At 46.7% G+C, this 25,372-nt stretch overlaps 1 protein-coding gene and 1 long non-coding RNA gene across 6 annotated transcripts in view; one reads left to right on the plus strand and one right to left on the minus strand.

Annotated features, from left to right (window-relative positions):
• Positions 1 to 5,670: 5,670 nt before the first annotated feature.
• LOC144486289 (uncharacterized) lies at positions 5,671 to 14,902 on the minus strand. The gene is made up of 3 exons (XR_013496245.1): positions 14,791 to 14,902; positions 9,704 to 9,811; positions 5,671 to 7,127 (listed from the first exon to the last, which is right to left on the minus strand). It is a non-coding gene; the product is annotated as an uncharacterized LOC144486289 (long non-coding RNA).
• Positions 14,903 to 15,311: 409 nt separating this feature from the next.
• Positions 15,312 to 25,372, plus strand: part of abcf3 (ATP-binding cassette, sub-family F (GCN20), member 3) — a 125,189-nt gene continuing 115,128 nt past the window's right edge. For 2 of the 5 annotated variants that reach the window (XM_078204249.1, XM_078204259.1), the window contains exon 1: positions 15,326 to 15,452. Coding sequence is in view for 2 of the 5 variants with exons in the window: in XM_078204235.1 (XP_078060361.1) it covers positions 15,380 to 15,452 (73 nt within the window). In the remaining 3 variants the exon portion in view is untranslated. Of the gene's footprint in view, positions 15,453 to 25,372 lie in introns of all 5 variants that reach the window. The other 3 variants (XM_078204235.1, XM_078204236.1, XM_078204239.1) reach the window with 3 other exon arrangements.

Consider the following 25,372-nt stretch of genomic DNA (forward strand, 5'->3'; position numbering starts at 1 on the left):
AGCCAGACCAAACTGTGATAAAACCAGAAAGAATGCTTTCTATGGTACATCTGTAAAAGTTGGTGAGAGTCGCAGCAGACATGCCAAAGTTTCTTCATCTTCTGAGGAAGTAGAGTCGTCGGTTGGCTTTCTTAACTATAGTGTCGGCATGGGGGGACCAGGACAGGTTGTTAGTGATCTGGACACCTAAACACTTGAAGCTCTCGATCCTTTCTACTTTGTCCCCATTGACATAGGCAGGAGCATGTTCTCCACTATGCTTCCTGAAGTCAATGACAATCTCCTTTGTTTTGTCGACATTGAGGAAGAGATTATTGATGCCGCACCAGTTCACCAGCTTCTCTATCACATTCCTGTACTCTGTCTCGTCATTGTTTGAGATCCGATCCACTACGGTGGTGTTGTCAGCAAACTTGAAAATCGAGTTGTTGGGGAATTTGGCCGCACAGTCATAGGTGTATAAGGAGTATAGTACGGGGCTGAGGACACAGCCTTGTGGGGCACCTGTGTTGAGGATGATCGTGGAGAAGGTGTTGTTGCCTATCCTTACTGATTGCGGTCTGAGCGTTAGGAAGTTCAGGATCCAGTCGAGCCCCAGGCTACGGAGTTTGGAGATGAGTTTTGTAGGAATAATAGTGTTGAAAGCTGAGCTGTAGGAAATAAATAGGAGTCTGACATAGGTGTCCTTCTTATCTTGGTGTTCCAGGGTTGAGTGCAGGGCCAGGGAGATGGCGTCTGCTGTGAACCTATTGCGGCGGTAGGCAAACTGCAGTGGATCCAGGCCGTCCGGAGGCTGGAATTGATTCGTGCCATGACTAACCTTTTGAAGCACTTCATAATGATGGATGTCAGAGCCACTGGACTATAGTCATTAAGGCACGCTGCTTGGCTTTTCTTTGGTACCGGGATGATGGTTGTCTTCTTGAAGGAGTTAGGGACCTCAGATTGTTGTAAAGAGAGATTGAAGATGTTTCCGAATACCCCCGCTGGCTGGTCCGCGTAGGATCTGAGTGCTCGTCCGGAAACCCCATCCGGGCCAGTCACTTTCCATGGGTTGACCTTCGAGAAAGCTGCTCTGTTATCTGCAATGGTGACCTTGGGTACAGGTTTGTCCAAGGCTTCCAGGGTAGAGGACATACTCTCGCTGACCTCTTGCTCAAAACGGGCTTAGAATGCATTAAGCTCATCAGGAAGGGGCGTTGGAGCTGGCAATTTTACATGTAGCCTGTTTTGTCTTGCAGACCTTCGCATAGTCGGCGGGGGTTGTGTGGCTAGCCTGGGACTCTAGTTTGGTCCAGTACTGTCTTTTGGCATCTTTGATCCCCTTAGATCGTATCTGGCTTTCTTGTATAGGTCAGGGTCGCCTGACTTGAATGCCTCAGACCTGGACTTCAGCAAGCAGTGGATATCCCTGTTCATCCATGGTTTCCAGTTGGGGAACACGTGGATTTGCTTCTTTGGCACACAGTCTTCTACACACTTACTAATGAAGTCAATTACTGTAGTGGCGTACTCGTTCAGGCTGGTCATAGAGTTTTTAAATACTGACAGTCCATTGACTCCAAGCAGTCCCATAGGGGATCATCCGATTCCTCAGGCCAACATGGCACAATTTTCTTTGGTGGATTCTCCCGCTTGTTTTTGCTTGTAAGCCAGGAGCAGAAGCATAACCTTGTGGTCTGATTTGTCAAATGTGGGCGGGCGATAGAGTGGTAGACATGTTTGATATTTGTGTCGCAGTGGTCTAGGATGTTTGGGTCTCTGGTGGAAACGGAGACGTGTTGGTGGAATCTTGGTTGAACGCTCTTGAATTTAGCCTGATTGAAGTCTCCAGAACAAGGCCTCGGGATGTTTCGTCTGAAGGCTATTTGTGGTGGTATATATTTCGCCCAGAGCGATCCTCACGCCCGCGTGGAGTTGGATGTAAACTGCTGTCGGGATAACAGAGGTGAACTCTTGCGGAAGGTCGTAAGGCTGGCATTTTAGCGTCAGGTATTCTAGATTCGTGAGCAAAAACTCCCTAGTGTTGCCACATCTAGACACCATGAGGTGTTGATTAGGAGGCAGACCCCACCTCCCCTAGCCTTGCCTGACGCTGCTGTAGGGTCCATTCGGTGGATTGAGAAACCCACTGGTTGTAGGGCACAGTCCGGTGAAGCAAGAGTGAGCCACGTCTCCATGAAACAGCACACAGCAGTGCCTCAGTTCTCTTTGAAAAGTGGAGGAGGCATCGAATGAAGCTTTGTGGGTAGAGCTTGGGAACAAAAATGGGAGAGCCATTTCTAGGTGTTCATAATAGGCCCGTGGGTAGTCAGTGGGAAATTGAGGAACAAATATGTGCACAATTTGCGGAGGTGTGTAAAAACAATAACAATAATTATATTAGGTGATCTCAACTTTCCCAAAATTAATTGGGATAGACATAGTGTTAAGGAGTTGAATGGAGTGGATTTCTTGAAATGTGTGCAGAATGTTTTAGGCTAATATGTAGAGGTCCAACAAGGGAGGCTAGTGGTATTAGTGATATTAATTTAGAAATTCTGGAAACCTGGGTTCGAATCCTGCCACAGTAGATGGTGGAATTTGAATTCAATGAAACATTTCTGGAATTAAGAATCTACTGGTGACCGTGAAACTATTGTCGATTGTCGGAAAAACCCATCTGGTTCACTAATGTCCTTTAGGGAAGGAAATCTGCCGTCCTTACCTGGTCTGGCTTACATGTGACTCCAGATCCACAGCAATGTGGTTGACTCTCAACTGCCCTCGGGCAGCTAGGGATGGACAATAAATGCTGGCCAGCCAGCGACACCCATGTCCCACGAATGAATAAAAGGGAAGATGCAGTGCGGGACCTAATTCTGGAGAACGAAGCCAGACAGGTGGTTATAGAATCATAGAATCCCTACAGTGCAGAGGGAGGCCATTTGGCCCATCGAGCCTGCACCAATCACAATCCCACCCAAGCCCTATCCCTGTAACCCCATGCATTTACCCTGCTAATCCCCCTGACAAGGGGCAATTTAGCATAGCCAATCAACCTAACCCACACATCTTTGCACTGTGGGAGGAAACTGGAGCACCCGGAGGAAACCCATGCAGACATGGGGAGAATGTGCAAACTTCCCACAGTGACCCGAGGCCAGAATTGAACCCAGGTCCCTGGCGCTGTGAGGCAGCGGTGCTAACCACTGTGCCACCATGCCGCCCTGTTGGGGTGGTGATGGCATTTTAGTGATCGCAAGCACAACATGGTACAATTTAAGCTTAAAATCCCTACAGTGCAGAAGGAGGTCATTCGGCCCATTGAGTCTGACCAACCACACTTGCACCCAGGCCCTATTCCCATAACCCCACATATTTATAGCTGGGACTTGTTATGGACAAGGAAATAGACAAGGTGCAAAAAATAGCTTTGGATTGGGGGGAAGAGTGGATTTTAGTAAAATAGGGCAGGATCTGGCCAAGGTAGGCGGGGAATAGCTACTTGCAGGGAAATCTACAGAAGAGCAGTGGGGGTGGAGAGCATTCAAAAAGAAAATGAGAAGGATACAAGCCCAGCATGTTCCCTCCAGGATGATAGAGAAGCCCAGACAACTATGGGTGACCAGAGATATTCAGGATACGATGAAAAGAAAAGGATTTTAGCAGTTACAAGGGGAGCAAATCAGTGAGGTATTAGCGGAGTACAGAAAGTGCGGCTTGGAGCTTAAGGAAGCAATTCAAAGAGCAAAGAGAGGATATAAGAAAGGTCTGACTGGTAAAAGTAGGGAAAATCCGAAGATATTCTATAAGTATATCAATGCAAAGTGGATAGTCCATCTCTATCCTCTGGCAGCTGCCAGATGACTGGAGAACAGGTAATGTGGTTGTGCTATTTTAAAAAGTTTGTCACAGTTAGCCAGGGAACTCCAGACCAGTGATTCTCGTTAGTGATAGGGAAAATTCTGAAGGAGAGCATCTATCTCCACTTGGAGAGGCAAGGTTTGATCAGAGATAGTGAGCATGGCTTTGTCAGAGGGAGGTCACGCCTAACAAATTTAATTGAATATTTTGAGGAGGTGACCAGGTGTGTAGACGAGGGTAGTGAAGTTTATATAGATTTCAGCAAAATTTTGACAAGGTCCCACATGGGAGACTTATAAAGAAGGCAAATGCACATGAGATATCGGGTAATTTGATGAAGTGGATACAAAATTAGTGCAGTTGTAGGAGACAGAGGGTGAGGAAAGAAGGCTACTTTAGTGACTGGAAGCCAGTGTCCAAGCATACCACAGGGATGTATGCTGGGTCCCCTATTATTCATCATTTGTATAAATGACTATAGATGACTATGTGGGGAGTAGGATTAGTAAGTTTGTGACAACACAAAGATTGGCCGGGAGATTAGCAGTGAGGTTGAGTGTCTTGGGCAACAGGAAGATATAGGCGGGATGGTCAAATGGGCAGATAAGTGGCAGATGGAATTTAACCCTGAAAAGTGTGAGGTGTAACACTTTGGAAGGAGTAATTTGAGAAGGAAATATTCAATGAACAGCATGACACGAGGAAGTTCTGAGGAACAAAGAGACCTTGGTGCATTTCTCCACAGATCTTTGAAGGTGGAAGGTCATGTTAGTAGGGTGGTGAAAAGACATATGGGACACTTGCCTTTATCAATCGAGGCACAGATTACAAAAGCAGCGTGGTCATGTTGGAGTTGTATAGAACATTGGTGAGGCTGCAGCTGGAGTGCTGTGTGCAGTTTTGGTCGCCATATTATAGGAAGGATGTGATTGCACTGGAGGGGTGCAGAGGAGATTCACCAGGATGCTGTCTGGGAGGGAATATTTAAGTTATGAAGAGAGGTTGCATAGGCTTGGGTTATTTTCATTGGAGCAGAGAAGACTGAGGGGGCGACCTGATCAAGGTGTTCAAGATTATGAGAGACATGGCCCAGATGGATAAGGAGTAGCTGTTCCCCTTAGTTGAAGGGTCAGTCATGAGGGGAAGTTCTAAGTGAGGGTCAGGAGATTGGGGGAGGGTTGTGAGGAAAATCATTTTTACCCAGCGGGTGGTGAAAGTCTGGAATGCGCTGCCTGGGAGGGTGGTGGAGGCAGGTTGCCTCACGTCCTTTAAAAAGTATCTGGATGAGTGCTTGGCACGTTATAACATTCAAGGCTATGGGCCAAGTGCTGGTAAATAGGATTAGGTAAGTAGGTCAGGTATTTCTCATGTGCCGGTGCAGACTTGATGGGCCGAAGGGCCTCATCTGCACTGTCTGATTCTGTGATAAGATGGCCTTTGGCTGGAGGAAATGAAAAATAAGCTAGAACTTCCAAACTTGATCAGTCTCGGCCGAGGTGTGCTAAAATGTTCATGTGGACACTGGATGAGGACAAGCCTCAAGCACACAGAATGGTTGGAATGGGACCCCAATCAGAATCGACACCTGCAGCATCGAGCAGCACAGCACTGGCGGGAAAAAACACTCACAGAGTCAAGTATGTGCATTGGGAAGAGAATTGTAGAAGTTATTTCTGGTGAAAACACAGCCAGATTCTTTAGCCATATTTATAAATCACACAAACTTAATATATTTGGGTCAACTTGGAAAGTGTCAACATCTGGAAAACTACTCCAGCCCTCCTCAAAGTGGAAATGATCAAGGACCAGATGTTGGAGTTGGTTATTTAAATATTTGTTTTTATTTAAATATGTCACATCTGTCAACAGATAAGGAACAAATCTTGAAGCACCTCCTATTGTTCTTTATAAAATGGAATTATGGTTTGTTAATCCAGACTTCAGGAAATATGAGGAGATGTTATTGATATAAGTCACATGGCTGGATTCCAATGGATTGAATGAACCGCCTACGTAGGTTGCTGTTTTGGTCTCTTTGTGCTCTTTCCTTAAATAAACAGTGTGAAGTAGTAGATGGATTCCTGGGCTGATTAACAGTTCAACTAGGTGGCAAAGAAACTTTTTCCATGGCCACAATCATCCTTATGTTAGCCGATTGCAGGTGCCGGGAGGTGGTAGGAGTTTAGTGCTATATGGCACGAGGGACTTTCCGTACAAGTATTCAGTTCCCATTAAACACTCGTAGGGCAAGGAGATGGCACGGTAGCACAGTGGTTAGCACTGCTGCTTCACAGCTCCAGGGACCTGGGTTCGATTCCCAGCTCGGGTCACTGTCTGTGTGGAGTCTGCACATTCTCCTCGTGTCTGCATGGGTTTCCTCCGGGTGCTCCGGTTTCATCCCACAGTCCAAAGATGTGTGGGTTAGGTTGATTGGCCATGCTAAAATTGCCCCTTAGTGTCCTGAGATGCGTAGGTTAGAGGGATTAGTGGGTAAATATGTAGGGATATGGGGGTAGGGCCTGGGTGGGATTGTGGTCGGTGCAGACTCGATGGGCCAAATGGACTCTTTCTGCATTGTAGAGTTTCTATGATTCTATGAGAGCACGGGGTTAGATCAATCATCGAGAGGGCCATCTCTGGGTGTTCAGGTTTCCTCCCACAGTCCAAAGATGTGCAGGTTGGGTGATTAACCATGGTAAATGTGAGGGATTGCAGAATTAGGTCAGGGGAGAGGCAAGATACTCTGTTAGAGAGTCAGTGCAGACTCGATGGGCCAAATAGCCTCTTCTGCACGACAGGGATTCTATGACAGAATGGGCCCAAGACTAGTGTTTTAAACTTAAATAAAGGTAGTTACAAGGGAATGAGGATGGAGTTGGCTAAAGTGAACATGGAAAATAGGTTAAGGGGTGTCCAATATACCATTAATCACAATAGCTAGTTAAACATTGATTGTGCTCTAAATAGCTGGAACACTCTGGTGTAGGAGCGTCTTGTATGTTAGTAGCATTGAGAAAGACTCTGAGTAAAGGATGCATCATCCGTGGCACACTAAGGACTTTGAAGATAGCAATAAGTTTCCCCGCATTGGAAGATTGATCAAGAAGCTAAGAGCCCATGAGATCTAGGGAAAATTGGCAAATTGGATCCAAAATTGGCTCAGTGGCAGGAGGCAGAGCGTGTTGCTTGAAGGTTGCTTTTGTGACTGGAAGCCTGTGTCCAGCGGTGTACTGCAAGGATCGGTGCTGGGTCCCTTGCTGTTTGTAGTGTACACTAATGATCTAGACAGGAATATGGGGAGTATGATCAGTAAGTTCACAGATGAAATAAAAATTATCAGTCAAGTAAAAGTCCCAAATGAGCATAGGCTGCTCTCCCCTTTCAGAGAGAGAACTGACTGATGGTGATTTAACCTGAGGATCACCACACCTCAGGCGAGGGGCAAGGTTGAGAAGGCAGGTATTCATGAATAACCTCAGGTGCACTGTTGGCGTCACTCTGCATCACTAACCAGCTGTCCAACCAACTGAGCTAACCCAACTCCCCAGTGTGGAGTTCAATTGAATGAGCCTGAGGAAGAGCCCATGAATGTGCATGAGCGTTATCTGGCTGTCAGGGCCTTGGAAAGATGTGGCAGGGATATCAGGAGCAACCTAATATGCACCCTCTTTTCCCATAATTGAGGCGCCTGTATGACCTGGCCCCAATGCCAGAATTCTATTGCCTGCTCGGGATATCTCCAAACCTCTGCCAGCCTCTCTCCCAGAGCTACGTCTGAACCTGAAAACTCTGATGTGGAGATGCCGGCGTTGGACTGGGGTAAACACAGTAAGAAGTTTAACAACACCAGGTTAAAGTCCAACAGGTTTATTTGGTAGCAAAGGCCACACAAGCTTTCGGAGCTCTAAGCCCCTTCTTCAGGTGAGTGGGAATTCTGAGGGGAGGGGAGCACTTCAGCGGTCACGAGCATTCGGCCCCCGACACTCAGGTAAGCGTTCTCCAAGGCGGCCCTCACGACACACGACAGCGCAGAGTCGAATAGTGTGACATGAACCCAATGTCCCGGTTGAGGCCGTCCTCGTGTGTGCGGAACTTGGCTATCGGTTTCTGCTCAGCGACTCTGCGCTGTCGTGTGTCGCGAGGGCCGCCTTGGAGAACGCTTACCCGAGTGTCGGGGGCCGAATGCTCGTGACCGCTGAAGTGCTCCCCTCCCCTCAGAATTCCCACTCACCTGAAGAAGGGGCTTAGAGCTCCGAAAGCTTGTGTGGCTTTTGCTACCAAATAAACCTCCTGAAAACTCTACCATTGAGAAGAGCAAGAGGGGAGGACATTTGTCACATGCATCTTACAAATGTCTTACAAATCTAGCAGGCTTATAATCGTTCTGACCAGATTTGTGTCATCAACATGGGGCTCAGCAGGCACTTGGTACCCAGCAATCCTCCAAATGTCAAGGGGCTGTGCCTGTCACAGTCCCCTCAACTGTTGGGACATGTCAGTGATGTGGTCGCCAGATCATGCTCCCGATTCCAAATGTGAACCCTCCAGGACCCATATGGTGTCACTCCGCTGGGAAAGGCAAATGAGATTGCGTTCTCTGTCAGTCAGTGCAGTCTCCTATAGTGGCTATGGCTTGGGCTGGACATTGCAACAACTTGTAGTGGAGAATAAAGAACAAAGAACAAAGAACAGTACAGCACAGGAAACAGGCCCTTCGGCCCTCCAAGCCTGTGCCGCTCCTTGGTCCAACTAGACCAATCGTTTGTATCCCTCCATTCCCAGGCTGCTCATGTGACTATCCAGGTAAGTCTTAAACGATGTCAGCGTGCCTGCCTCCACCACCCTACTTGGCAGCGCATTCCAGGCCCCCACCACCCTCTGTGTAAAAAACGTCCCTCTGATGTCTGAGTTATACTTCGCCCCTCTCAGCTTGAGCCCGTGACCCCTCGTGATCGTCACCTCCGACCTGGGAAAAAGCTTCCCACTGTTCACCCTATCTATACCCTTCATAATCTTGTATACCTCTATTAGATCTTCCCTCATTCTCCGTCTTTCCAAGGAGAACAACCCCAGTCTACCCAATCTCTCCTCATAGCTAAGACCCTCCATACCAGGCAACATCCTGGTAAACCTTCTCTGCACTCTCTCCAATGCCTCCACGTCCCTCCGGTAGTGCGGCGACCAGAACTGGATGCGGTACTCCAAATGTGGCCTAACCAGCGTTCTATACAGCTGCATCATCAGACTCCAGCTTTTATACTCTATACCCCGTCCTATAAAGGCAAGCATACCATATGCCTTCTTCACCACCTTCTCCACCTGTGTTGCCACCTTCAAGGATTTGTGGACTTGCACACCTAGGTCCCTCTGTGTTTCTATACTCCTGATGACTCTGCCATTTATTGCATAACTCCTCCCTACATTATTTCTTCCAAAATGCATCACTTCGCATTTATCCGGATTAAATTCCATCTGCCACCTCTCCGCCCAATTTTCCAGCCTATCTATATCCTGCTGTACTGCCCGACAATGCTCTTCGCTATCCGCAATTCCAGCCATCTTTGTGTCATCCGCAAACTTGCTGATTACACCAGTTACACCTTCTTCCAAATCATTTATATATATGTGATCGCCCTCATGAGGTTCATGGGAATCATTGATCTTCCTGTGGAATTTGTTGAATATGAGTTCCCCTGGTAACAAGCAATGGCCTGCCCAGTTGTAACTCCTTACCTGAGCCTTTTATAGGGCAGGCCCAGGACTGGGCCTGCTGAACTGCAGTCCCATGCAGGGATTAGTGTTTGACCCCTTTCCTACATTGGATCCAGGAGTTTTGGAAGACCCCAAGGCTACTCACCTCCACTGTGATCTCCATCCAGGCTGCCTTGGTGACATGGGAGGATCCTTTGTTACCATCTGTGGGATAGCACACCTCCTACTGCTCCCTGACAACCTGAAGGAGAATCTGCAAGGGGTGGGCGGCTAAATCGTGCGCCAGTCTCTATCTTGGTTCTGACTTCTTCATGATGCAGTGGAAGGGCTTGGACATAATGGGGGTGGGGAGAGGGAGTGGGGGGGAAGAGCATAGGACACAACAGAATAATAAGTGGGGGGAGGGTGATGGGGTGGAGAGGTTTGAGGGGGTCTGAGGGTGACAGAGTGCAACAATGGATCAGCGTGCTGAACGAAAGATGTACCATGAAACCTGTGGCTTTGTCACAGAGCCTCCCTGTTTGAAAAGGAGGCTTCCATAGCCCACACATTCCTTCTGAATTGTCACCTGATGGCAGGATCCACCAATGAATACCCACCTCTGCCACTTTTTTGCATGTACCTCACATGCCTACCGTCAGCCCTTTAAATTGAAATTGTAATTGTGTGCCAACTCCTGAAAGACAAATGGAAATGATTTTGATTTTACTGATTATTGTCACATGTATTAACATACAGTGAAAAGTATTATTTCTTGCGCGCTATATAAAGCATACCGTTCATAGAGAAGGAAACGAGAGAGTGCAGAATGTAGTGTTACAGTCTTAGCAAGGGTGTAGAGAAAGATCAACTTAATGCAAGGTAGATCCATTCAAAAGTCTGACAGCAGCAGGGAAGAAGCTGTTCTTGAGTCCTAGCACCAGGAAAGCAACACAACCTTCAGAGCTTCTGGTCATGGATGTACAGAACGGTATCTATCCCCTGACAAAACTGTGCTCTGATCCTACCCTATTCTTTTTCATCCTGCTCGAATGGTATCCTGCATCATGGAGCCATGTCAGTTTGATCTTCCACACAGATAGAGAGTACCTTATACCTGTTCAGTCAAAATCAAGGGCTGAGGCTACTCCATCAACACATCCTGGACTCCAATACCTGCCTGGCTCACAATCACAATCTCCTGTCCCAGATCACTGTTCAAGATGGCACAGTGGTTAGCATTGTCGCACTGGGGGATTTTCACAGTAACTTCATTGCAGTAAGCCTACTTGTGACACTAATAAATGAACTTTAAACACTGCTGCCTCACAGCGATAGGGACCTGGGTTCGATTCCCGGCTTGGGTCACTGTCTGTGTGGAGTTTGCATGTTCTCCCCGTGTCTGCATGGGTTTCCTCTGGGTGCTTCGGTTTCCTCCCACAATCTGAAAGACGTGCTGGTTAGGTGCATTGGCTATGCTATTCTCCCTCAGTGTTACCCGAACAGGTGCCGGAGTGTGGTGACTGGGGGATTTTCACAGTAGCTTCATTGCAGTGCTAATGTGAGCCTACTTGTGACACTAATAAATAAATAAATAATAATCCAAGTGGTGTGACTGCCTCATCCCAGGCAACTTGCACCCACCCCGATGCCCCATAAAGTCAACGGCTCAGGCTTCAACTCAACAGCTTTCAGCTGAAGTGGCTCAAGATGCATACTTACTATAGATATGATTGTGCAAGGTTGCAATATATTTCACAAGCTCCCATATTTCCAGTCAAGATGTACCACCTGTTATGCCATTGATGTGATTACTAAATTAGCAACTAGTTAGCAAAAAGCCACAGTCTCTGAGATTGGAGGCATAAGAAGAAAACCCGGATGAGCACTCAGATGCTGCACAGACCAGCTGGCGGGGTTATTCGCCGACATCTTCAACCTCTCTTTACACCCGATCTGCTTCAAGATGACTATCATCCCTGTACCAAAGAAAGGCCAGATAGAGTGCCTTTAACGACTATCGCCTGGGTGGCTCTGACATCCATCATTATGAAGTGCTTCGAAAGGCTAGTCATGGCACAAATCAATTCCGGCCTCCCAGATTGCCTGGATCCACTACAGTTAGCCTATCACCACAACAGGTTCACAGCAGACGCCATCTCCCTGGCCCTACACTCAACCCCGGAACACTGGGATAACAAAGACACCTATGTCAGATTTCTATTTATTGACTACAGCTCAGCCTTCAAAACCATTATTCCAGACCGTTACGCAAACCAGCCTCCCATCCATTGACTCTGTCTGCACTTCCCGCTGCCTCGGCAAAGCAGCCAGCATAATCAAGGACCCCACGCATCCTGGACATTCTCTCTTCCACCTTCTTCTGTTGGGAAAAAGATACAGAAGTCTGAGGACACGTACCAACCGACTCAAGAACAGCTTCTTCCCTGCTGCCAGACTTTTGAATGGACCTACCTTGTATTCAGTTGATCTTTCTCCACACCCTTGCTATGACTATAACACTACATTCTTTTCCTTCTCTATGAACGGTATGCTTTGTCTGTACAGCATGCAAGGAACAATATTTTTCACTGTATACCAGTGCATGTGACAATAATAAATCAAATAAAGTTCAGAATCCCGCATGCTTCATTAACTTTGCCACCTTCAATTATTTATGCACATGTATCTTCTGCTCCGCCATCCCCTTTAGAATTCTATCCTTTATTTTGCATTAATGTCCCTTCCTACCAAAATCTATCACTTTACATTTCTTTGCATTAAATGTCATCCTCTTCATGTCCGCCATTTTACCAGCCGATGTCCTCTTTGAAGTCTATCACTATCCTTCTCACAATATTTCTAAGTTCTCTGTCATCTGCAAATGATGAGACTCATTCACCCCCAGAAAATGATTCACCAGCAACTGCTTTATCTCAAAGAAAAAGCATGCACTTATGTAGTGTCTTTTACGAACTCAGGACATCCCAAAGCACTGCAACCAATTAAATACTTTTCTAGTTAGTGTAGCAGGGTGTTTTGAGACCTCAGAGGGTCATCACCTTGTCCTTTGGCGAGTCGCATCATGTTCAGATACAGGCTTCATGCTGAGGGTTATGAACGATGTTCAATGACAGGAACAATGAATTCTCGGTGTTGATGGTGCAAGAACTAGAAACTCGAGGGAGAACATAAGAACATAAGAAATAGGAGCAGGAGTAGGCCATCTAGCCCCTCAAGCCTGCTCCGCCATTCAATAAGATCATGGCTGATCTGATAGTGGGTTCAGTTCCACTGACCCGCCCGCTCCCCATAACCCTTAATTCCCTTAATGGTTAAAAATCTATCTATCTGTGACTTAAACACATTTAACGAGGTAGCCTCTACTGCTTCATTGGGCAGAGAATTCCAAAGATTCACTACCCTCTGGGAGAAGAAGTTCCTCCTCAACTCTGTTCTAAATTGATTCCCCCGTATTTTGAGGCTATGACCCCTAGTTCTTGTTTCCATTGTAAGTGGAAATAACCTCGCTGCTTCTACCCTGTCTCGCCCCTTCATTATCTTATATGTCTCTATGAGATGTCCCCTCAACCTTTTAAACTCCAATGAGTACAGGCCCAGTCTACTCAATCTCTCCTCATAAGCTAACCCCCTCATCTCCGGAATCAACCTGGTGAACCTTCTCTGTACCCCCTCCAAAGCTAATATATCCTTTCTTAAATAAGGGGACCAAAATTGTACACAGTACTCTAGGTGCGGCCTCACCAGTACCCTGTACAGTTGCAGCAAGACCTCCCTGCTTTTATACTCCATCCCTCTCGCGATAAAGGCCAACATTCCATTTGCCTTCTTGATTACCTGCTGCACCTGCAAACTGAGTTTTTGTGATTCATGCACAAGGACCCCGAGGTCCCTCTGCACAGTAGCATGTTGTAATTTTTCACCGTTTAAATAATAGTCCATTTTACTATTATTCCTTCCAAAGTGGATAACCTCACACTTACCAACGTTATACTCCATCTGCCAGATCCTTGCCCACTCACTTAGCCTATCCAAATCTCTTGCAGACTGTGTGTGTCCTCCACGCAATTTGCTTTCCCACTCATCTTTGTGTCATCCGCAAACTTTGTTACCCTACACTCGGTCCCCTCCTCCAGATCGTCTATGTATATGGTAAATAGTTGAGGCCCCAGCATCGATCTCTGCGGCACGCCACTAGTCACTGATTGCCAACCGGAAAAGCACCCATTTATTCCGACTCTCTGCTTTCTGTTAGATAGCCAATCCTCAATCCACGCTAACACTTTACCCCCAACTCTGTGTACCTTTATCTTATGCAGCAACCTTTTGGGAGGAAGGAGCAACAGCTGCTTACAGATAGAGGACCCATCAGGACCAGGATCAGTGTTTCCTTTAAGTATACTCAGAGAGTGGTTGGGGTGTGGAATGGACTGCCTGCAGTGATAGTGGAGTCAGACACTTTAGGAACATTTAAGCGGTTATTGGATAGGCACATGGAGCACACCAGGATGATAGAGAGTGGGATAGCTTGATCTTGGTTTCAGATAAAGCTCGGCACAACATCGTGGGCCGAAGGGCCTATTCTGTGCTGTACTGTTCTATGTACACATGAGTATCAAGGTAAAGTTGCCAAAGTTGCAGGTGACCATAGGCTGGTGATGATTTAACCTGAGGATTACCACATTGCAGGCAAGGGGCAAGGATAAGAAGACACAGCCTCCATGAATTACCTCAGCCAGTGTGGGAATTGAACCTGCACTGTTGGCATCGCTCTGCGTCACTAGCCACCTGTCCAGGCAACTGAGCTAAACCGACTCCCATACACATGAGTAAAGCAATGGGAAACCATTCCCCCAATCATATTGCTGACTGGAATTGATAATGGGAGAATCATAGAGTCTATACAGTGCAGAAGGAGCCATGATTCTACGGGGAGCTTTGACAAAGGGTCATCTGGACTCGAAACGTCAGCTCTTTTCTCTCCTTACAGATGCTGCCAGGCCTGCTGAGATTTTCCAATGTTTTCTCTTTTGGCCATGATTCTATATTGCTCATTGGAATTGATAATGGGAGGCTCCTACAAAAATGACGCGAAGTGTGGAGAAATAAGCAGAGGCCTTGCACCCAAAGTATACACAGCAAGATCCCACACCGTGATAATAACCCCAGAGTCAATTTAAGAGCCAAGGGACCAATCCCAGACCCTTTGCCAGGCAGAAGCAGCAAGCTTACCTCAGCAGCATGGTTTTTTTCAAGCTCCAAAGCTGCTTCCAGCCAGGCTGATTGGGGTGAATTCCATGTCCCTCTTGTCAAACTATACAAAGAAGACAAAATAGAAAATGAGCAACACAGCCTGGTGATATGTGGATGGGAATAGAGTGGAGGGTTCAGAGATGAAGGGAGTCAGTGGGGACTTGTGCAGTGAGTGCGAACAATGCTGGATTTGCTCAAGCTGCTGTCACAGGCCCTGCGTGAGCCAGCAGGACAACTCCAGCTGTCAATCACATACAACCCCGCCCACTCTCCCACGTGATGGGGAAGCCGCGATGCATGATAGGGGTTGTAGTCCGGGGACCCGGATTGCCCAGGTTCAACCGCCGATCGAGAACTCCAACCCCAGGAGGCATCACGGTCAGGCGACATTGCGCAGGCGCGGTTCTGACGGGACGCGCGGGCGGCGCAGGCGTACTTTTGGCGAGCTGGGCGTGTTGCGCAGGCGCAGTTCCGGAGGACCCGGCTGGTTGCGCAGGCGCAGTTCTGGAACGCCGAGTGGCGCTGCGCAAGCGCGGTTGTGGCGGGCCGGCCGGCAGGCGGAGGAAACATGGCGACCTATGTGGAGATCATCCGGCACGAGTTCCCCGACATCGACTCCGAGCTCTTCCAATACGTGACAGGTGAGGGAGCGCCCGGTCCCGGGCAGACACTTACCCCGGGAACCAGCGCGGATTTCCGGGCCCAGCTTTGCCTTTTCACCGGCCCTCAGGGGAGTGGGCCCTGAGCCCGCCTCCAGCGGCCGGCCGGGAAAAGCCGGGGTGGCGAGCGGGGGAGGCCCGGGTCTCTCCCCCGGCATCATTTGGGTTTGCGGAGTTGCTGGCCTCTCTCCACCTGGGTCACAGCCTCCTGTCTCTTCACCACAAACCATCTCATCCCAAAGGTCAACCAGAGGCCAACTCTGTTCCCCCCCGATCAGAAATCAGTACTGAGGGAGTGCCGCACTGTCAGAGGGTCAGTACTGAGGGAGTGCTGCACTGTCAGAGGGTCAGTACTGAGGGAGTGCCGCACTGTCAGAGGGTCAGTACTGAGGGAGTGCCGCACTGTCAGAGGGTCAGTACTGAGGGAGTGCTGCACTGTCAGAGGGTCAGTGCTGAGGGAGTGCCGCACTGTCAGGGGGTCAGTATTGAGGGAGTGCCGCACTGTCAGAGGGTCAGTACTGAGGGAGTGCCGCACTGTCAGAGGGTCAGTACTGAGGGAGTGCCGCACTGTCAGAGGGTCAGTGCTGAGGGAGTGCCGCACTGTCAGGGTCAGTATTGAGGGAGTGCCGCACTGTCAGAGGGTCAGTACTGAGGGAGTGCCGCACTGTCAGAGGGTCAGTGCTGAGGGAGTGCCGCACTGTCAGGGTCAGTATTGAGGGAGTGCCGCACTGTCAGAGGGTCAGTGCTGAGTGAGCGCCGCACTGTCAAAGGGTCAGTACTGAGGGAGCGCCGCACTGTCAGAGGGTCAGTGCTGAGGGAGCGCCGCACTGTCATAGGGTCAGTGCTGAGGGAGCGCCGCACTGTCAGAGGGTCAGTGCTGAGGGAGCGCCTCACTGTCATAGGGTCAGTGCTGAGGGAGCGCCTCACTGTCATAGGGTCAGTGCTGAGGGAGAGCCGCACTGTCAGATGGTCAGTACTGAGCAGTGTCACACTGTCAGATGGTCAGTACTGAGCAGTGTCACACTGTCAGAGGGTCAGTACTGAGGGAGTGCCGTACTGTCAGAGGGTCAGTACTGAGGAGTGCCGCACTGTCAGAGGGTCAGTACTGAGGGTGTGCCGCACTGTCAGAGGGTCAGTACTGAGGGAGTGCTGCACTGTCAGAGGGTCAGCACTGAGGGAGTGCTGCACTGTCAGAGGGTCAGTACTGAGGAGTGCCGCACTGTCAGAGGGTCAGTACTGAGGGAGTGCTGCACTGTCAGAGGGTCAGCACTGACGGAGCGCCGGCAGGTCGGTACTGTGGGAGCGTCGGAGGGTCGGTACTGTGGGAGCGCCGGCGGGTCGGTACTGTGGGAGCGCCGGCAGGTCGGTACTGTGGGAGCGTCGGAGGGTCGGTACTGTGGGGGCGCCACACCGCCCATACTGAAAGAGCGCCATACGGTCAGCGCTGCCATCTATCACGGGAGGTTTAACCGAAGTCCTAACTGCCGTGTTGCTTGGATATCGAAGTGTCCAAAGCCACTATTTTGAGCAAGAATAGGGGAAACTCCCTCGTGTGGATATTCATTTCTCATGCAGCAGTACGTTCAAACATTTTTGGAATGTTATCAGTGATGTTTGTTCAAACTTTGTGCTTGCAAATTGGCTACTCAGAGTTGTGGAATGGTTACAGCACCGAGGTCATCATTCAGTTTGTCGTATCTGTGTCATTTCTCTGCATGAGCAACTCAGCCAATCCCAATCATCAATCAGCCTTTTGCCTGTGGCCTTGCGATTGTTTTTACTTCGGATATTTGTCGCTTCAGATGTTTGTCCAATTATCTTTTGGAAGCCATGGCTGAATCTTCCTCCACCACACTTTCAGGCAGTGCACTTGATAGTGACACAATTGTACATTAGTCTTATTTTTCTCTCTTAAATCACCTCACCATTCACTATTTTTGAGGCTGGATAGTTCATGCCTTTTCTCATAACTCTGCAGATGCCAGGGGTCAGGCATACGGGTCTTTTTTGCAGTATCTCACGAGGCTTGGATTTTGGCTACATAGTTTGTTATTCTGTTTGCCTTGCTGGTGGTTGTTCTGTTGGGATTGGACACTTTGATTCTATTAAAGCCTTGTGGGTGCTCTAATTTTAATTACTGTTTGAGCTATTAAATATATAAAAAGAGAGAGGCCAAAATGAACATTGTATGTCTTCGAAAATGAGACTGGGGAAATAATAATAATGGGGAACCAGGAAATGGAAGAAGAGTTAAATAAATACTTTGCCTCAGTCTTCACAGTGGAAGACACTAATAACATTACAAAAATACCAATTCAAGGGGCAGAAGTTGGTGGAGGAAATAAATACAATAACTACCACGTGAGAAAATGTTCTTGGGAAACTCATGGGATTAAAGAATGATACATTTCTTAGACCTGATGGATTGCCTCCCAGGATATTAAAGGAAGTAGCTACAGAGATGGTGGATGCAAGAATCCTTTTATTCAGGAAATGTCCCAGAGTATTGGAAAACTGCCAATGTGCCAATGCTTTGACAAAGGGTCATCCGGACTTGAAACATCAGCTCTTTTCTCTCCTTACAGATGCTGCCAGACCTGCTCAGATTTTCCAGCATTTTCTCTTTTGGTGCCAATGTACCACCCTTATTGAAAAAGGGAGACAAAAACAAGTAAATATAGGCCAGTTAGATTAACTTCTGTCATTTGGAATGTAGGTTAGGTGAGTGGGCAAAAACTTGGCAGATGGAATATAATGTAGGAAAATGTGAGGTTATGCACTTTGGTAGAAAGAATAAAGGAGCTGAGTATTTAAATTGAGAAAGACTGCAAAAAGCTGTAGCACAGAGGGATTTGGGGCCCTCGTGCATAAATCACAAAAAGCTAACATGCAAATTCAGGTAATTGGGAAGGCAAATGGAGTGTTGGCCTTTAGGTGAAAGGGAATGGAGTATACAAATCGGGAAATCTTAAACTATACAAAGCACTAGTTTTAAAACAATACATGACAAGCCCAACAAGAGGAAATGCAATTCTGGATTTAGTCTTAGGAAATGAAGATGAGAAAGTGGGTGAAGTGATAGTGAGCGACCATATCGGGGTAGTGATCACAATTCGGTTCGATTTAAAATTGTTAAGGACAAAGACAGAGATAAATCGGAAATAAAAGTTTCAAAGGCAAATTTTACAAAGCTGAGACGTGATTTAGCTGAGATAGACTGGACAAGACTGCTAAAGGATAGATCAGCGGGAAGCACTAAAAAGTGAGATCCTTCGGGTACAAAGCAGACATGTCCCGTCCAGAAATAGAAATCTCGACCCCCATGATTGTCTGGAAAAATACAAGGGAAGTTTCATAGGAAAAAAAAGCTTATGATAGTTACAAAAAGCTGAACACTGCAGATCACCGAGAGGAGTATAGAAAGTACAGGGATCAAGAATAAGAAAATCAAAGAGAGGGCATAAAAAATATTAGCAAGAAAATTAAGAAAATATTAGCAGGCAACATTTTTTCACTAGTATATGAAGAGCAAAAGGATAGTTAAGGTAAAAGTGGGACCTGTCAGAAATGAAGAAGGGAAGTTGTGTGAAGATGCAGAAGATATGGGAAGAGTTTTAAATGTGTCTTTTGTCTGTTTATTCACAACGAAAAGGGACAATGTGGATAGTAATTCAAGAGGAACAGTGTGAAATGTTGGATCAAATAATCATAACAAGAGAGGAAGAGTTAGAGGAGTTGAAACCCTTGAAAGTGGAAAAGTCGCCAGGGCCGAATGGATTGTTCCCTCGGATGTTGAAGATCAGGGAGGAAATAGCAGGTGTTCTGAGCATTATTTTCCAATCTTCACTAGACACAGGGGAGGTGCCAGAGGACTGAGGAATGCAAATGTGGTTCCATTGTTTAAAAAGGGAACAAAAGAATTGTCAAACAATTATAGACCAGTTCTTTCTTTGATGGTGGGCAAATTGTTAGAATCAATCCTAGGAGATCAGGTAAACTGTCACTTCGAAAGACATGGACCAGTCAGGGATAGTCAGCATAAGAACATAAGAAATAGGAGCAGGAGTAGGCCATCTAGCCCCTCGAGCCTGCCCCGCCATTCAATAAGATCATGGCTGATCTGACGTGGATCAGTACCACTTACCCGCCTGATCCCCATAACCCTTAATTCCCTTACCGATCAGGAATCCATCCATCCGCGCTTTAAACATATTCAGCGAGGTAGCCTCCACCACCTCAGTGGGCAGAGAATTCCAGAGATTCACCACCCTCTGGGAGAAGAAGTTCCTCCTCAACTCTGTCTTAAACCGACCCCCCTTTATTTTGAGGCTGTGTCCTCTAGTTTTAACTTCCTTACTAAGTGGAAAGAATCTCTCCGCCTCCACCCTATCCAGCCCCCGCATTATCTTATAAGTCTCCATAAGATCCCCCCTCATCCTTCTAAACTCCAACGAGTACAAACCCAATCTCCTCAGCCTCTCCTCATAATCCAAACCCCTCATCTCCGGTATCAACCTGGTGAACCTTCTCTGCACTCCCTCCAATGCCAACACATCCCTCCTCATATAAGGGGACCAATACTGCACACAGTATTCCAGCTGCGGCCTCACCAATGCCCTGTACAGGTGCATCAAGACATCCCTGCTTTTATATTCTATCCCCTTCGCAATATAGGCCAACATCCCATTTGCCTTCTTGATCACCTGTTGTACCTGCAGACTGGGCTTTTGCGTCTCATGCACAAGGACCCCCAGGTCCCTTTGCACGGTAGCATGTTTTAATTTGTTTCCATTGAGATAGTAATCCCATTTGTTATTATTTCCTCCAAAGTGTATAACCTCGCATTTATCAACGTTATACTCCATTTGCCATATCCTCGCCCACTCACTCAGCCTGTCCAAATCTCTCTGCAGATCTTCTCCGTCCTCCACACGATTCACTTTTCCACTTATCTTTGTGTCGTCTGCAAACTTCGTTACCCTACACTCCGTCCCCTCCTCCAGATCATCTATATAAATGGTAAATAGCTGCGGCCCGAGTACCGATCCCTGCGGCACGCCACTAGTTACCTTCCTCCAACCGGAAAAACACCCATTTATTCCGACTCTTTGCTTCCTGTCGGATAGCCAGTCCCCAATCCACTTTAACACACTACCCCCAACTCCGTGTGCCCTAATCTTCTTCAGTAGCCTTTTATGGGGCACCTTATCAAACGCCTTTTGGAAATCCAAAAACACCGCATCCACCGGTTCTCCTCCATCAACCGCCCTAGTCACATCTTCATAAAAATCCAACATGTTCGTCAAGCACGACTTTCCCCTCATGAATCCATGCTGCGTCTGATTGATCGAACCATTTCTATCCAGATGCCCTGCTATCTCCTCTTTAATAATGGATTCCAGCATTTTCCCTACTACAGACGTTAAGCTGACCGGCCTATAGTTACCCGCCTTTTGTCTCCTTCCTTTTTTAAACAGCGGCGTAACATTAGCCGTTTTCCAATCAACCGGCACTACCCCAGAATGCAACGAGTTTTGATAAATAATCACTAACGCATCCACTATTACCTCTGACATTTCTTTCAATACCCTGGGATGCATTCCATCCGGACCCGGGGACTTGTCCACCTTCAGTCCCATTAGTCTACCCAGCACTGCCTCTCTGGTAACATTAATTGTATTAAGTATTTCTCCTGCTGCCAACCCTCTATCGTTAATGGGAGGTTATGCATTACAAATTAGATTGTTTGAGGGAGATACATAGATAGGAAAGGTTTAGAGGGATATTGGCCAAATGCAGGCAAATTGGGTTAGCTTGGATGGGCTTTTTGGTCGGCATGGGCCAGTTTGGGCTGAACGGCCTCTCTCTTTGCTGCAGATTCTATGAAGTGACGAGGAGGATTGATGAGGGTAGTGCAGTGGGTGTTGTCTGCATGGATTTTAGTAAGGCATTTGACAAGGTCCCACATGGCAGGCTGCTCAAAAAAGTAAAAACCTTCAGGATACAGAGTACGGTGGTTAATTGGATCAAAAGTTGGCATTGTAACAGGAAACAATGGGTAATGGTCAATGGCTGCCCTCGCGAATGGAAAGCTGTTTGAATCCCGCCACAACAGTTGATGGAATTTGATTTCAATAAAATAAATATCTGGAATTAAGAATCTACTGATGACCATGAAACCATTGTCCATTGTTGGACAGACCCATTTGGTTCACTAATGTCCTTTAGAGAAGGAAATCTGCTGGTCTGGCCTACATGTGACTCCAGATCCACAGCAATATGGTTGACTCTCAACTACCCATGGGCAACTAGGAATGAGCAATAAATGCTGGCTAGCCAGCGACGCCCATGTCCCATGAATGAATACAAAAAAAAGTAGTGGTTTTTAAGGAGGTGAGATAGTTAAGGAGACAGAAGTTTTGAGAGGGAATTCAAGAGTTTAGGGCCAAGGTAACTGAAGGCATGGCCACCAACAGTGGAGCGATTAAAATTGGGGAATACGCAAGAGACCAGAATTGGAGGAGCACAGAAATCTTGGCATGGTGCAGCTAGAGGCAGTTACAGAGATAGGGAGGGATGAAGCTCTAAAGACATTTGAAAATAAGGATGCAAATTTTAAATTTGAGGTATTGCTGGACTGGGAACCAATGTCGTCAAAGAACATGGGTAATGTGTGAATGGAACTTGGTGGAAGTTAGGACATAGGCAACATAAAACCCTGCCACAGCATGACTGCTATCTATTCAATCTCCTAAAGTTCCATTGGGCATGATGAACGTGTCTGGAAATAGTCGAACCTAAATGAATCTGGTCAAAAATAGCATATGTGTGGATGGGAGGGAGTTCGCATGACTGTTTTCACCTTTCCCATAGGCTTACCATTCTGTCACTTCTATCTCCTCTAAGTGGCCACTTGTGCATGATTGTAACTGTCCAAAGTGGGCCATTGAACATGGTGGGCTGGCAATGAACTCCACCAGAGAAACCAGTCAAACTGCAGCTGACTGTTTTTCTTCTTTCCCCCCCTCATCCCTGGGCTGAGATCAACTAATTCAACCCTTTTTTAAAAATTCTGATAATCGTTGATTATCTCATCTTTAACTTTATTTTATTAAATCCTGCGTATTTATGCATTGCGTGACATGTTTACCTGCACAGCCAGATTTCTAGAGAAGTCTTTGAATAATCTTGGAAAATTGCCTGTCATCATGCTTTCCTGAATGAGACTCAGAGTGGATGCTTTCCAGCCCAACAAAAACCTAGAACTGTGGATAACCGACGTAGAAAATGCAATAATCAGGGGCCGCCAAAGATATGGTACTGATGAGGAATACCACTCAACCCACATACTCATCCTTCTGTAGAAACCTATGATTCCACCCTCCAGCATATAATTGCCGATTGAATATGCCAACATCATACCTCCTCACTTCCCTTCTCTAGAGACCATTCCAGGAATTGTCACTGTGCAGACATATTTGGTTTTGTTTCGCAATTTATTTAATGTCAGGCCCTTTTTCAACATCCATGTTCCAAGTTTAAACATTGCAAAGTTTCAGCATGAAGGTCAGAGAAGTGGAGCTATGTTCACCTAAAGGTGAGAGCACATTTCCACTCCATCTGACGAAGGAGCAGCGCTCTGAAAGCTAATGGTGTTTGCTACCAAATAAACCTGTTGGACTTTAACCTGGTGTTGTTAAAACTCTTACTGTGTTCACCTAAAGGATAACAGAATGGTACTAAGTTGAGTCTTTGAAGTGACCATTGTAAATGTTTTAGGAGAGTGATTGAATGAGTCTCTGGAGAAAGAGGAAGTGAAGCAGGTAATGTGATGGGCAGTAGATTACTCAAAAGTAATGTCGGTATGGGCTGAATCGGTGTTTCTCTGCTTCAAAAAGTCTTTGTTATCCAAATGTGTAGTTTAAATAAAGTTGAGGAAAGGAAACAAAGTTTTGGGGCTCAGCACATTTACGCAACAGATAAAGTGAGATTTTGTACGTCAGATCCTGAGGTAAATTTGAAGTGAGGTACTTTATAAAATTCATTTTATAAATCAATGAGTCCATCGCCAGCATTTATTGCCCATCACTAGTTGCCCTTGAGAAGGTGTATTCCATCGCACTCCTGACTTGTACCTTGTCACTTCCTCATAATACACAGGTGCTGACTCCACAACGTTGGGAAGACATAACTCGGATTTATTTGTTATCTGAACACTTCCCCTCCTCCCCTTTTATAAGGTGCTGGTTCACTCTACTGTGTTTAATTTACTTTTAATTTAAAACTGGCAGCTATTAGATACAATTGTCCTTCAAATATCCTTATGAATAAGAAATGATGTGAATCACCTGTTGTGTAAAAGGGAGCAAGTGACTACAGTCAACACCTGATACTGACTGATAAAGTAATAATTCCTGTGTTCTGTAAATTAGCAGAAATATCTAGGGGTAGAATCACAGGAGCACAGGAGGCGGCCATTTGGCCCATTGTGTCTGCACCTCTCCTGGTGCCATTCCCCCATCTTCTGTCCGTAGCAGTGTGCATTTTTCTGTTTAAGGTAACAGTCCCATTCCCTGTGACAGGGTTTCATGTGGACCCTGTCTGCACCACATGCTCTGGTAGTGCATTCCAGACCCTAACCGCTCAGTGTGAAAATACTTTTCCTCATGTCGCTGTTGCTTTTATCAGTTACCTTAAATGTGTACCCTCTCATTCTTGATCCTTCTCTCAGCTTTCTGTCCTCCAAGGAAAGCAGTCCCAACTTTTCCAATATATCTTTGTATCTAAAGTGCCTCATCGCTGGGACCATTCTCATGAATCTTTTTTGCACTCTAATGCCATCATGTCTTCCTTAGAGTGCAGCACTCAAAACAGGCTGCTCCACTTGAGGGGGTGGTGCTTTAGACAAATTTATCATAAGGAAGCTTATTTTTTGGTTAAACACTCTGCATCACTTTGTCTTAAACTGAGATAAGGACACGCTTGGGTTGCCTTGAGCTGACTCTTGCATTTGCAGGTGGGAGTATTGAAATTCCTTGCTGTATTAGTATTGTTTCTTATCCTTACAGCTGAATTAAGGACATAAGAACTAGGAGCAGGGGTAGGCCATCTGGCCCCTTGAGCCTGCTCCGCCATTCAATAAGATCATGGCTGATCTTTTTGTGGACTCAGCTCCACTTACCCGCCCGCGCACCATAACCCTTAATTCCTTTACTGTTCAAAAACTTATCTATCCTTGCCTTAAAAACATTTAATGAGGTAGCCTCAACTGCTTCACTGGGCAGGGAATTCCACAGATTCACAAACCTTTGTGTGAAGAAGTTCCTTCTCAACTCAGTCCTAAATCTGCTTCTGCTTACTTTGAGGCTTTGCCCACTCGTTCTAGTTTCACCCACCAGTGGAAACAACTTCCCTGCTTCTATCTTATCTATTCCCTTCATAACCTTATATGTTTCTATAAGATCTCCCCTCGTTCTTCTGAATTCCAATGAGTATAGCCCCAGTTTACTCAGTCTCTCCTCATAAGCCAACACTCTCAACTCCAGAATCAACCTAGTGAATCTCCTCTGCACTCCCTCCAGTGCCAGTATATCCTTTCTCAAGTAAGGAGACCAAAACTGTACACAGTACTCCAGGTGTGGCCTCACCAGCACCTTATACAGCTGCAACATAACCTCATTGTTTTTAAACTCCATCCCTCTAGCAATGAAGGACAAAATTCCATTTGCCCTCTTAATTACCTGCTGCACCTGCAAACCAACTCCTTGAGATTCCTGCACAAGGACACCCAGGCCCCTCTGCACAGCAGCATGCTGCAATTTTTTACCATTTAAATAATAGTCCATTTTGCTGTTATTCCTACCAAAATGGATGACCTAACATTTACCAACATTGTACTCCAT

This window comes from Mustelus asterias, chromosome 3, assembly GCF_964213995.1.
Source record: "Mustelus asterias chromosome 3, sMusAst1.hap1.1, whole genome shotgun sequence".
In the NCBI taxonomy this organism is placed as follows: Eukaryota; Metazoa; Chordata; class Chondrichthyes; order Carcharhiniformes; family Triakidae; genus Mustelus; species Mustelus asterias.